The 14930-nt window shown below is 29.1% G+C and overlaps 1 protein-coding gene across 3 annotated transcripts in view; it reads left to right on the top strand.

The window, feature by feature from the left end:
* The window catches only part of LOC148308444 (ankyrin repeat and BTB/POZ domain-containing protein 2), an 81163-nt gene that overhangs the window by 16895 nt on the left and 49338 nt on the right, over positions 1-14930 (top strand). For all 3 annotated transcript variants that reach the window (XM_088261753.1, XM_088261754.1, XM_088261752.1), the window contains exon 2: positions 6428-6918. In XM_088261753.1, coding sequence (XP_088117879.1) covers positions 6722-6918 — 197 coding nt within the window. In that variant the 5' untranslated portion in view covers positions 6428-6721. The remainder of the gene's footprint in view (positions 1-6427; positions 6919-14930) is intronic.

Raw genomic sequence — 14930 nt, 5'->3', positions numbered from 1 at the left:
GGATACTTTAGGGTTAATTTGAGTAAGCTTTTTTTATGAAGCTTTTAATTTATCCAATTTAAAAAGTAATGTAAAACATATGTTATGTATCGGATTATATTTTTATACCAAATTTTTAGTAAAAAATTCATTCTAAATATTGATATCTCAATATAGACGAATAATACAGAGAGAAATACTGGGTATTTACACAGCTCTATAATTTTCTCGTAGGCAACAAATACCAATATACATGTCCAAACCTCATACAATAGCGTCCATTTATATTTTAAGCCTTTATGTAAATACCAAAAAGTTAGTTACAAGAAATCCCGACACTGAGCTCTAATGCTACCACATGTCAAACACTCATCCAACAGCACTTATGTACATTTTAAACCTTTATATAAATACTAATTAGTGTGGTATAAGAAACCCCGTCACTGAGTTCTAATGCTACCACATGTCCAACACTCATCCAACAGCATCCATTTATATTTTAAACCTTTATCTAAATGCCAATAAGTGTGTGTGTTACAAGAAACCCCGACTCTGAGATCTTATGCTACCACATGTCCAACACTCATCCAACATCATCCATTTATATTTTAAACCTTTATCTAACTTCCAATAAGTGTGTGTGTTACAAGAAACCCCGACTCTGAGGTCTAATGCTACCACATGTCCAACACTCATCTAACAGCTTCTATTTATATTTTAAACCTTTATCTAAATGCCAATAAGTGTGTGTGTGTTACAAAAAAACCCCGACTCTGAGCTCTAATACTACCACATGTCCAACACTCATCCAACAGCATCCATTTATATTTTAAACCTTTATCTAAATACCAATTAATGTGTTACAAGAAACCCCGACACTGAGTTCTAATGCTGCATTTCTAATATAACACCATCAATTTATATTTAAAACTTTTATCTAAATACCAATATGTGTGTTTGTTATAATAAGCCCCGACTCTGAGCTCTAATGCTACCATATGTCCAACACTCATCCAACAGCATCCATTTATATTTTAAGCATTTCCAAGTATTAGGTAGTAAAATTATTTATATTTGCTAGATAACTACTCGTAAGTACTTAAAATTACGAATTCCGCGGAAGCAATATCAGAAGTTATTTAATGCAGGGGTTCTAGGCAATGATTTATGAATGTTCATCTTTCCTGTGCGTCGGTATTCATATTATAATAATATAATACGCTAGTTTTAACGAGATTTTGTACTAAAATAAAATTACAGCAAGATAAGATTTACTGACACGAGTAATTTAAATACCAGTTATTCGCGGGTAATGGCCTATTACTGCAATTTAAAATTGCCTCTTTTCAAAGTTCACGGACGCAGGAAGCCGATTAATTACTTTCGTGTTAATTTTATAACCAATTGAATTTAAAATACGTTGCGACTCCTCCCTGAAATTTTGATATTGTTATTTATGTAAAGTTTAAGTAATAAATTTGAAAATAACAGTAAATTCACGCTGAAAACTATTACAACATTTTGAGTGAGTCCAATATACTTGTTCACAGATCTGGATTATCTCCAATTAGGAGTTATTTTTACATTATTTTTTTGACATCTCAACATACATAGATGAATAAAAGTATGAAATATAATTTCCATATTCTTCTTCATCTACATATGTTAAGATGTCAAAAAAAATTGTAAATGATGGCGCCTAATTGGAGATAATCTGGATTTGTAAACTAGTGTTTGGACACACTCAAAATGTTGTAAATAAATTTACTGGTCAAATTATAAGCTAAAATAAATAATAAAAAATAAATCTAGCGTTTCTCGAGTAGGTATGTGAATATAAGCCAGGATTCGGACCTCACATACAAAAAAGAGCTTTTCTTTAATAAAAAGCTTCTCTCATCCCACTTTAGATGTCTCTAGTGAAATTCTTTTGAATTCAAACACTTTGTTTCGATTTAGATCAATATATCTAGAAATTCCAAGAATTTGAGTAGTGTATCATGGGTAGAAATGGTGAATGTTACACGTATAAAGTGATCACTTAAACCAGTCACGCACCTATGACAGTCATAAGCCACACAAATGCTTAGACTTCCATATTCTTCTTTATCTCATGTCAAAAAATAATATAAAATACTAACTTCGGGTTGTGGTCCCGTGGTAATTGTCGCGGACTCTTGAGTCAGAGATGCTCAGTTCGAACCCACTCCACCACAATATGATATCTATTTCTTACAATGGGCTGCTTAGGCTCACAGAAATAGTATGAAATTGAAGTATTTTTGTATATAATAAAAACACAAATATTTCTCTTTTTTAAATAATAAAAAAACTCTTATTAGGAGATAATTCAAATTTGTGAACAAGTATTTGGACACACTCAAAATGTTGTGAATTTAAAATACATTGCTACTCCTCCCTGACATAGTGATATTACTATTCATGTAAAGCTTACGTAATAAACTTTACAAAATTAAACAACTTTGTTTTCACCACTTTTTTATTATTAAAAATGGTTAAAACAAAGTTGTTTAATTTTATACAGTTTTTAAAATGTGCCTCAAAGTATCTGCAAAAAACATTCAAGAAACTTACGCAATAAATTTGAAAATAATAATAAATTTGCGCCGAAAACTATTACATCCGAATCGAACCCGTAAACAAAATAATCGCCATCACGAGATTAATTCACAATTTAAGAGTTCGAAAACTTAATTAAAAAGTCAAGGAATGATTATTTAAAACACGTTGATGTCTCGGAAGTACGTTGACCCGCTGTGGCAGCGCCTAATTATGATAATATTAGTATACCTCTCCAGCGAATATGGAAATTTTATAGCCAAATCACTCCAATCAAATTAAAATATTTATATAAGGTTTCCAAACAAAAGCTACTTCAATGTATGAAGACTTTTACGGCTATTCGTCACGCAGATAAGTGTTGGAAAATGATGCGGAATGCATCGAAACACGTGTTACAATAGATTTTAATGAAGTGGTATTTATTAAGCAAACCTTAAATTTAACATGGATAGATTTTACCACAAATAATGAAAAAAAAACTATTTCCAAATCTAAAGAAGGTTATTATAATTTATAAAAGTTCAAGTTGCAACTCAAACCTAGAATTTCAAACATTAAAAGTACGTACATACATACATGTTTTTTTTTTTTTTATTGATTCGGCATTAACTTTGTGGAATGACTTGATTATTTTATTAAAATTAAACACTTGAATAATACACTTTATTGAGTTTTTTTTTTATTTACGACTAGTTTCGAAAACGACAATTGTTTTCATCTTCTGGTACAAATTAAAACTGATTTTTTTAAATTTAGTTTTAGTTTATTTAAATATTATTTAGTGTTTAATTTTATAAACATCTTTAAATAGAGTACTTTTTACAGGAGAATTTAATCATATCATTTATAAGCCAAGCGCCAGTTGAGGCATATCTTTTATAATTGTGTAAAAAGAAATATATATCCATGATATAAAAAAAATCTACCTACAGTATTAAAAGAACACCTACTCTTTCCACACAATTTGGAGTGTTCTACCATAAGTACACCTACTCTTTCCATACACTTTAAAGCGTTCTAAGGATAACTGCACATTCCATACATTTTCGAGCGTTCAAGTATCCTACTCTTTCGATATACTTTGGAGTGTTCTAAGTATACCTGCAATTTCCATACACTTTGGAGCGTTCTATATAAAAATGTCCGCCTCCGTTGTGTAATGGTCAGCACGCTCGGCCACCGTTCTGGAGGTCCCGGGTTCGATTCCCAAGGGGGGTCAAACAAATATATGTGATTTTTTCACTGTAATATTAATTCAATATTACCCTGGACTGGTACCTGAAGCGGAGGGCTGATCAGCTTTCCTTCGTGTGTAAACGATCAAGATAACTCTGCGTTTATATGACGCAGTGCCCTATGCACCATTGGGGTGCGGATAAGGGTTTTATTATTTTAATTATATATAAATACCCAGTCTTTCCATACATTTGGGAACGTTTTAAGTATACATATATACATACTCTAAAGAAGACTCTTAATTCTACTTTTTTTATGTAGAGTAAATAAAGTTTCTTTTTACCTTACAATTGTGGGTAAAATGGCGAGTGTCAAACATGTATAACTTACCAATGACAGGTCGTAAGCCCTGTAAATATGCAAACTTGTTAAAATTATTATACATATTAAGGTTGAGCTTATTCTGAATGCAACCCTGCGTGAAAATCATTACGCATGGGAACGATCAAATAATTATGCAGATTTCGCAGACTGCAAACTGTTAAACGGTGATGGAGTAGCTACTGTGGGAGAATTAACCCTCTTTCTTTCTCAGAATAAGACCGAGGAATTTTGTTCAAGTTCGTTACATATTTTAAAAAATAAGCGTCCAAAACGGGTCATTAATCAACAAAATAATTAGGTTTGCCTACTCTGTTATATTTAAAACTATTATTTTACACATTTATATAAATATTATAAGAGTTATAAATTTGATTTGGAATTTGGAAGAATATAATTGTATGTAAAGAGTATACATACTAGGTATTGTTTATATAGAGTATACTTTATTTAGATTTATTCTTGAAAAACTGCGCTTATAATAATTATAATCCTACGGGCAATTTAAGTTCAAATTTTAAAAATATTTATTTGCAGTTTTTAGCAAAGTGCTCCAAGGTCCTTTGTCCGTTAGTAGTAAGCGCGTTTGACTACGATGCTAGAGATCCCGAGCTCAATTCTCAGGTGGTCATAATAAATATAAGTGATTCTTCACGTTGATATATATTAAACGATATATATTAGTATTATGAAAGATATACATATATTAGTTAAAGGTCAAGAAAACATTGCTTCTGAATTTTGAGTAGTGTTGTTCTCAATCGTGGGTAGAATGGTGAATGTTACACATGTATAAAGTGATCGCTTAAATCAGCCTATGATAGATCGTAAGCCCTGTAAATACCTAAAGTTCCATATTCTTCTTCATATTTGTTGGAACATCAATGTTTAGAATTAATTTTATTTAATATGATTTGGTTTGAATATATAATCCGATAAATGAATGTTTTAATGTCACCTGTCACGATTAAAAATTCAATTCAAAACCCTCATCCGCACCTGATGGTGCATAGGGCACTGCATCATATAAACGCAGTGTTATCTTGATCGTTAACACACTAAGGAAAGATGATCAGCCTTCCGCTTTTGGTACCAGTCCAGGGTAACATTGAATGAATATTAATATATTTATTTGACACCCCCCCCTTGGAAATCGAACCCGAGACCTACAGTACGATTGCCGAGCGTGCTGAGGTTACACTACGGAGGCGGACAGATCTCAAATTATCTTATATTAAATTAATAATTATGGAAATTTGTAATATATTACACAACAAATCGTTCAAGCTTAGTAATTTAATAATGCGAGTATAAACAGTCGGGAGCTTGTCGTTACTTTGTAAATAATTAATGACATCATAAATATGCAACCTAACCTTAAAGTTCAAACAACATACCATAGAGTGTACATATATATCTACTATAATCGTGTTCAAAGTAGATACATATGCTGGTAGTGCAGTAAATGGCATTTAAAAGGCAGAAACTTGGAAGGAAAATTCAATATCGCCTCTTTTGTGGTAGATAACGCAAAAAACACCAGAGAAATATGCATTCATAAAAAAACTGCAAACGATTTGCGTAAAACGATTCATAATGCTCGCAAATACGAGTTAGTACCATTCGTTATGCCTCACATGAGGGCATTGACAACTAAAATGTAGCAATCTTTAAACGAAGTATCATAAACAACTAGCAAGTATGTAAGTGCCTACTCATAAAGTTCAAGAATAAATTCTTAAGTGTCTATGAAAAAAATTACCATAATTGCATAACACAAGTGCAACAAAAACGTATTCAATAATAAAAAAAATATCAACGATCGTAAAAAAACAGCATACACGTATTTGCAGATAAATACAATTATCTTCAACATATTGAGTGTGTTCAAATACTTGTTCATAAATCTGGATTATCTCCAATTATGGGAGTTGATTACCATATTATTTTTTGACATCCCAACATGGATGAAGAAGAATATGGAAGTCTGGGCATTTACGGGGCTTACGACCGTCATAGGCTGGTTTAAGTGATCACTTTACACACTTGTAACATTCACCAATTCTACCCATGATTGACAACCACACTATTCACACTACTAGGGTTTAAGTGATCACTTTACACATGTGTAACATTCACAAATTCTAGTCATGATTGACAACCATTATTTCATAAAGTTCTCAACATTTGGAAGTTATGTTAAATAAAGTAAGTTCTCAACAAACGAATGCGGTTGTTGAGATATTTGTCTGAAAAGTATTTAATTTATGTTAATATTTTCACAAATTAATAATTGTTTTACTTTCAGGAACGCAGTAAACAACCGTTGCTACAACGTCGAATCATCAAGGAATGTCGCATGTTTAAAAACAGTTAAGTGAGTTTTGAAAATACGTATTTTCAAGTGTTGTGAACAAAGTGTTGCGTTTAAAAGTCGTTAAAAATAAGCGAAAATTTTATATTTTAAGGTGAAATTGTGTGAAATATATATTTTAAAGTGTTTTTAGTAATAGGGAATCATAAAATTCGGTGTTTAAAGTGGTGAATTAGAGATTGTGGGCAGTGTGGATATGCCGAACACTAGTTGCCTAGGGTGCCCCCGATGAGCGAGGGGAGTGGAGGTTCCGGGGGCGGCTGGAGGGGCGGCGCGTGGGGGGCCCTGCCGGGGGGCGGCCTCCCGCCCGGGGGGGCTCTGCCCGGAGGGGGGCTGCCCGGGGGGGGCCTGCCCGGAGTGGGGCCCATGAGCCCCCTTTGTATCACGGACGCCACTCATGAGATTGTCAGGCCTAAGCCTAGAAGGTCAGTATAAAATATTCAAACATTTTTTAATACGTTCTTTCAGTCCGCTAACAACAGATAAGGAGAACTTTCTAAATAGCTTAACGGAATCAAGCAGGAATCCAACTCCCTACCCAAGTATTTACCCTTCTTTCTGAATTTAATTCTAGAATTGCTGTCACAATTTCTTGAATGATAAAGCCATTAAACGCATTAAATTTTAAATCAAACACAGATTTTTTGAGTCTACTAAGTTGTATTTTATTAACAAGAACACATAAAAAATTAATATTTTGACAATTGATTCGTTTGATAATGCCCAAACAAGGCGAAACAATTGTCACAATATAAATTTTTTATGTGTTTTTGTTAATAAAATACAACTTAGTGGACTCAAAAAATCTGTGTTTTATTTAAAATTAATACGTAAATTAAAATGGAGTTCTACAAATTAAACACCAAATTAATCAATAAACATGTTTTTTTTACTAATTGTTAATTTTTTTATTATTATTTTCTTTGTAATTAAAATAATATTCAAAACTGGTAGAAACATCCCCTCACTGGGTGAATGCCAAATATAAAATAAAATAATAAAAAAAATGATATTTTATTTACATTAGACATGAATTTTGTTTTTATATTTGAAGCTAGAAAGGCAAATTTTGGCAAATGTGTATCAACTTTTACCTATTTTTCCAGCAATTTTTCTTGTTGTACGTGTATATTTTACTGATAATACTACAATCACACTACTCAACTATTCAAATTACTACTTAAAAAAGATAAACTATCATTTAAATATATTATCGTAATATCTTTAACATGAGCTTTGACCTTTCCCTTTTCCTCCCTCCCGTTCCTCTTCCAGGTATTTTCATAATTATAATTGGAATTTTTAATTAGAATAGTACAAGTATTTATTTTGTAATACTTGTTTAGGTGAATGACTTGATGTCACTGTTCTATAAAATTCCCAAATAAAATAAATGTCATTAAAATAAGATAAAATGATGATATTCAATTATTCCATTATTATTTATATAAAATAACACACGATACACTATTCAATTAATATTACTTTAGTGACAGCTGCTTCGCTGTGAAATGTCATTGTTAATCTGTATTGAAAAAAATCATTTCCACATATTTATATACAAAATTTGTTAAAAGCAGTCAATTAAAGTGAACTCTTTTATTAAGATAATTAAAGACGTAGATAATAAAATAAAATAAAATAAAACTTTAAATATAAGAATAATTTGCAAATTATGTTGTAATAAAAGAACTCATTTAACTAAATCAAATGCAACCGTATTTATTTTCTCCTGCCGTTGTATTTTTGTACAATACGTGGCCCTAAAAGTGAAATTAAACCATAAAAAGTCTCACATTACAAAAATGTTTTCACTTTAAACTTAATTTCATGTTAATATGGCCGTTAAGTCTATTCTTGTCTGAGTTTTTGGATCATTCATTCATTTTTCTATCCATAATTTGACGCTCTTGCACGAGATTTAATCATTCCGAGTAAAAGTTTACACGAATCTGTGGCATTGTTGTTGTTCTTACATTTCTCCGACTATTTTGATCTATGTACGTACAAGGCGTGATTGTGATTAGATTAATGTGTTACGTTGAACCTAACCCGATTAGCATACAGTATGCGGAAAAAAATATAGACTATTTGCAACATTTTGAGTATGTCCAAATAAATTTATAAATTTATAAGTTTATAAAATATCTGGTCAAATTATAAGCAAAAATAATAAAATGAAATAAATATTTTCTGGCGTTTCTCGTGTATGTGATTATAATCCAGGATTCGGACCTCACATACAATTAAAAGAGTTTCTGCTCAATAAAAAAGTTTCTTCATCTCACCAATAAATGTCTCTTGTGAAAATTCTAGTGAAAATTCAAGTACAATGTTTGAAAATTGGATCATAAGTATATTTATATAGAATTTCCAAGAATTTGAGTAGTGTGGTTGTAAATCATGGGTAGAATTAGTGAATATTACACGTGTGTAAAGTGATCATAAATATGAATATAAAACATTGTTTACGACAACTTTTTTGAGTTTATAAAACACGTCTAGTTTCGACCGAGTCACCGCACACCCATGTTTTTTTGCAAAACACCCATAATTGAGTGATAGATGCCACAAAAAAACTCAGTTTATTCACCCTTCCCATTTCTGATTACCTTAGTAAGCTCAAAACTGATGCGAGCGATGAGTGGACTAAAATATTTTCCGTAAAATCCACCGGATCTTACTATAAATCTATTCAACCCATGATACATAAATCCTCTTGGTTCCGTAACATCAAAATACCTAAACTTAATGTGTCCCTTCTGTGCAGGCACCCCAAAAAATATTTTAACTTCTTCTTTATACGCGTGTGAAGTGTATAATATTTGAAGTTAATGTGAAGTTATATGTATAATATTTTAGCAAACATATTTCCTTTACAATTTAAATGTAACTTTGTTTTAAAATCACCTTAAATATTTTATTATAACTTAATTATAATGTTTCCAAGCTAACCGCTTCTTTATCAAGTCTGTATTACAGACTTAATAAAGAAGCGGTTAGCTTCGAAACCGGTAGACATTATAATTATAAGTTATAATAAAATATTTATAGTGATTTTAAAACAAAGTAACATTTTAATTATAAAATGGGAAATCACAAAATTAGTGCTTCAAATATTTGCGCATTATTTGAATATTTCATCGTAAATCACCTGCCGCATAATCGCATGAGAGATCACATTTCGCCTGCATTTGGCCTGATTTACCCAGCTTTTCTTGAAAGTTTTGATTTCATACATTATGATTAGCAGCAGAGTCCCGTTGTGCTTTGAACTTCTACCTATGAGCTTTTGAACACTGCAATTGCTTTCAACACGCCTTTCACATTTATCCCCCTTTCAAAGTCTGTTTAATGTATCCGTATAAGGAGAACATGTATTTCTTAATTTATTTTAATTTAATCTATCCATTTCCATTTCAATTTTCTGCACTCTAAAGTGAAAAACTATTTTACTTTTCAACAATAATTTAGAAAGTTTTTAATAATGTATAATGCTTTGATATAAATAAATGACATCTTGTCACAAACAAAAATCATTTTTACATAAATACTACCAACTTAATGAAATAAAGTTTTTTTCACATTAAAAATTCGAAAAATTTTGATTATTTTACTTTTTTGAAATATAAAATAATACTCATATAATATGTAGTGTACTCAAATTTCGCATTTTAATTAAGAAGAATTTACATTTTATGTAAATAATAGATAGAAGTTTTTTTCTTCTTCTTTTTTTCGTAGATAATAAAATAATACATGTAATTAAACAAACGCAATTTAATTATTTTTTGCCATTTTCGTAAGATTTCAAAAATTTATTTTTATTAAAATGCAAATAAAGTTCCGTTGAAACAATATTTTTGGACGTGAAAAAAGTTTTTAATGTTTTAAATATTTTAAAGTGAAATTTCCATACTTATATACAAATAAGTACGAGTACGTACTATCTATATATCTTTTTGTTTAACTGCTATTTTATGATGAGAATTACTTATCCATTGTAAAAAAGAGATTGGTGATAAATATGAAATATTGTTAAGTTGATATTTTTACTAATTCAAATATTGTTTTTCATATTGTCATTCATATTTTCAAATTATTATATTTTTTAAACATAACAATATGGGAAATCCTAAAGATATCAAGTAAGGAATAGACCGGGAGTGAATGCATTTATTTGGTTGTAACATTTTGAACATACGATACTGGTATAGCATGTTCTGCAAATACCAAAGGAAAATTCCGGTTCTGCTTTTCTATGCAGGTCACTAACAATGGATTAACAAATTGCTTTCATGGACAAACGTATGTATATAATAATGTAAGTGCTGATAATTGTACCCACATCGAATGCAACCTGTGGGATGCTAAACAAGCAGGCCGTATCTTTAAATACAATTTGAAGAGATGAACATTTTATTTTCTTGACTTATAAATGAATAAAAGAGCTATAATAAATTCAATAGTAAGTAATAAATTCAATAAGTAAATTTATTATACTACGTTTCAGATCAAATTATAATTTTATGTATATATTTATATATATATATATATATATATATATATATATATATATATATATATATATATATATATTTATATGTATTTATATATATATATATATATATATATATATATATATATATATATATATATATATATATATATATATATATATATATATATATATATATATATATATATATATATATATATATATATATATATATTTATATATATGTATATACATATATATATTTATATATATATATATATGTATATATATATATATATATATATATATATATATATATATATATATATATATATATATATATATATACATATATATATGAACATATACATATATATTCATATAAACATGATAAATATGTGTTTGTGTGTGTGCGTGTGCGTGTGTGTGTGAGCGTATAGTGTTAACAAAATCCTTTACGCTATTTGTAAATTATTTCAATTGATTCCTTATAAAACAAGAATATACTTATATATAAAAAGTATTTTTCATCCCGTTATATTGTTAAATTGATGTAGTGATGTATATTTTTTTAATATGTACTTATACCTCTTCTTCAAACCCTTATCCACCCCCCCCCCCCAATGATGCAAAGGGCACTCCGTGATATCAGCCCTCCGCTTTAGGTACCAGTCTAGGGTAATATTGAGTAAATATTATTAATATTCTTAATTAACAACATTTTTTAAATCCTATATTTTTAATGAAATAACCCTAAAAGCCTCTATTTAAGAGGTTTGTCGGCAGATAGGATAGTAATGATAGGGAAGGCAGGTATAAAAGATATATCACAAAATACAGAAAAATTAAAAACAAATATGTATTTCTTGTGCATTTCGCAAGTGGCGGGAATCGAACCCGCGACGCCAGTTCCGCAATTGAACATGTACCCAACTATGTATATTATTTGTTGGGCATTTATTTCGTGAAATAATATGATGATAATATTTAAAAAATAAAACACTTGTATAAGACCACTTTTGAGATTATTAATCTAAACACAATTATTTTCATCACGATGTGAAAATACGAACCATTTGTTTTATATTTTCAGGTGCTAATGAGAACATCTGTAGTTCTCAAAACTTGTCTTATTTACATTTTTTTTTTCAGAAGTATTATTTCAAAAGTGTTTTTTTTTTATATTTAAATCTATCCACTTACGACGCCTGTCAATATAAATTTTGCGATAAAATATTCAACTGAAAATTATGTGTATAATTTATATTTGAAGCAATAACTTTGTGATTTTCCATTTTATAATTAAAACTTTGTTTTAAAATCACTATAAAATATTTATAAGTTCAATTTTAATTATAAAAAAGATGTTTTAAATATATACATAATACTTTTAATAATCACATTTCACTTGTTTAGCAATAATTTTTAACGATTTTGTTGTATTATGTTATGTATAAATATGCTATTCTAATTAAAATTATCGTTATTAAAGTGAGAAAACTTTCGTTTAATTTTAAAATTCTATGTCTTTATATTGATTACATTTTGCATGACAAATGCTTGAAAATTGAAATCTCACCATAAATTTTGTTTTTTAATAATTATTTGTATCGTTACTGTTTCTATGGAACCATCTGTTTTTTTTTACAGCGAAAACCGTTAAATACTTAAAACATTTCATTTTTTTTTATATTGTAGATACATATTTTAGATAATTTAAAAATGTAGATATATTTTTATAAAATACTACCGTACCCAATTTGTCTTTGGAAATGTTTCATAATATTCAAGATACATTTAACCCAAGATTAAACACCACATTTCTTAAATTATGGTATTCTCAATGTATTTTATATGCTAGTTGTGTTTCAAACATTAAAGCTCTCTATCTTAGTTCAGTTAAACTTTGATTAGTTTCTCTATAAATAACAATTTATATTTTGTGTGTCATTTCTGAAATACCAAACCTTGTAAAAAATTTAACTTATTGAATAAAAATCATACATAATAAAATGTAATTTTTCCACATGCACAACAACAAGGCAGGAGTTGAAATAATAAAATACATAACAGAATTTTGTCTAGCCTCATACCAATCTGATCATTTCGATTACGACGAAACCAAGTCACTGGTGAAATAAAATTAATGTGGAAAAAATTACAAACTTGTTATTTTATAATATAAAATGCAGTTCCACTAAGTAATGTTAGTACAAAACTTAAATCTAATAAAAAATCATATTTATATAAAATATATATAAATGGGTTAATTTGTTCAAACTAAATATCATTGATCACATATTATTAAGATTCTTTCAAGTTGGGAGATTACCTATGGAAGTTAACGTATTATCTTCTTTGTTTAGTAACCATTGCTTATAGGTACTGCTATTCGATAATAATAATAAATAAATCAACTTTTTTAGTTATTTTAATTTCCTGGCAATAATTTTGTAAAGCGTTTTCAAAATCCCAATGTTATTAAAGAAGAAATTTTAAAATCGGTAACTTTCGTATTGACCTGCTAGTCTATACCATTAAAAAATGCTAGGTCCGTTAATAGTTGTAATGGTGTCAGAGGGATCACTACATATTCCAATTAAGACTGAAACAGGTGTTATATCGCTCACTCCTTTCAAGAACGTCATAAATCAAAAATCGTCAATTTTCAGTTGTGCATGTTTTCGGAATGCCCAGAAAATGTACTATATCCCAGCAAATGAGGCATATTTTTAACCTAATATTTACCCGCTACAGGGCAGAAAATGTTGCTTTTGCATTTTGAAGAAAATGTATTGTTTAATAATTTTTTTAAATATATTAAATATTTTTCAAATGGGGAAAAAACCTCCAGGTTTTACCTTAAAAGATCTGTTGCATTGCAAAAAGTTCAATAAGAGGCTTGATATTTATTTTTAATACACTATGTTATATTTGAAAACATTAAAAACCTTCTCCTGAATAATCAAGTTTTTTGATTTATGACGTTCTTGAAAGGAGTGAGCGATATGTGATATCTCTAATATAATTGCCACACATATGTGCAAATTGAAGGTATACATATTCATGTCATCGTTCAAATCAAACGCTGAACTAAGATCTAAAGGCAATTAAGAGCGAGTGATTCAGATGAATATTCTTTTCTAAAACATAAAAATCATTTACTTTATTTGAAATATTGTACCTATTTTAAAACAGCAAGAAAAAATGCTTATTAGCTATTTCCAAATAATTTGTATGAATACGTATGTCAATGTGTTATAAAAAAAGAAAAAAGATTTTTTTTTTCCAAAAAAAGGTTGTGTTTTTTTTTTGCAATGAAAGCTTAAAAGGTTTTTTTGGTCGAATTGTCGTCCTTTATACGTGTTGAGAACCATGCTTAAATCTCTACTCTTTGAAATATAAATTATATTAAAATGAAAAGTTTATGTTTGCTTATCATAACAATAAATATTATATACGAGCATTTCTTTCAAACAATTTTGCATTTCTTCAAACCCTTATCCACACCCCAATGGTGTATACGGCACTGCATCTTATAAACGCGGAGTTATCTCGATCGTTAACACATGAAGGAAAGGTGATCAGCCCTCCGCTTCAGGTACCAGGGTAATATGGAATACTTTTTTGCATTTAGAACAACAATATTTACTCTCAGGGCATCGTTTCTATACGTTGACGTGTTAATGAAGTAGGTTAGATTCTATTCAACAAAATAAAAATAAATATTCCTTATATTTTAAACTTCACTAAGTAGTTAAAAAGTTACATTTCGTATGTAATCGATACCCTTCTGATAGATATACCTACACCATAAATTTAAACCAACTGAAAATTTTGAATATATGAATAATCAAATAAATTTGAAAGAGTATCTCACTAGTTACGTTTTGAACAGTGATATATCGGCTATCTCTAAATAAGTGATTATTCGAACTG

Source organism: Brachycentrus maculatus, unplaced genomic scaffold, assembly GCF_059751285.1.
Source record: "Brachycentrus maculatus isolate JH-2025_06_01 unplaced genomic scaffold, ASM5975128v1 h1tg000166l, whole genome shotgun sequence".
Classification (NCBI taxonomy): domain Eukaryota; kingdom Metazoa; phylum Arthropoda; class Insecta; order Trichoptera; family Brachycentridae; genus Brachycentrus; species Brachycentrus maculatus.
This window is presented reverse-complemented; position numbering and strand designations above follow the sequence as displayed.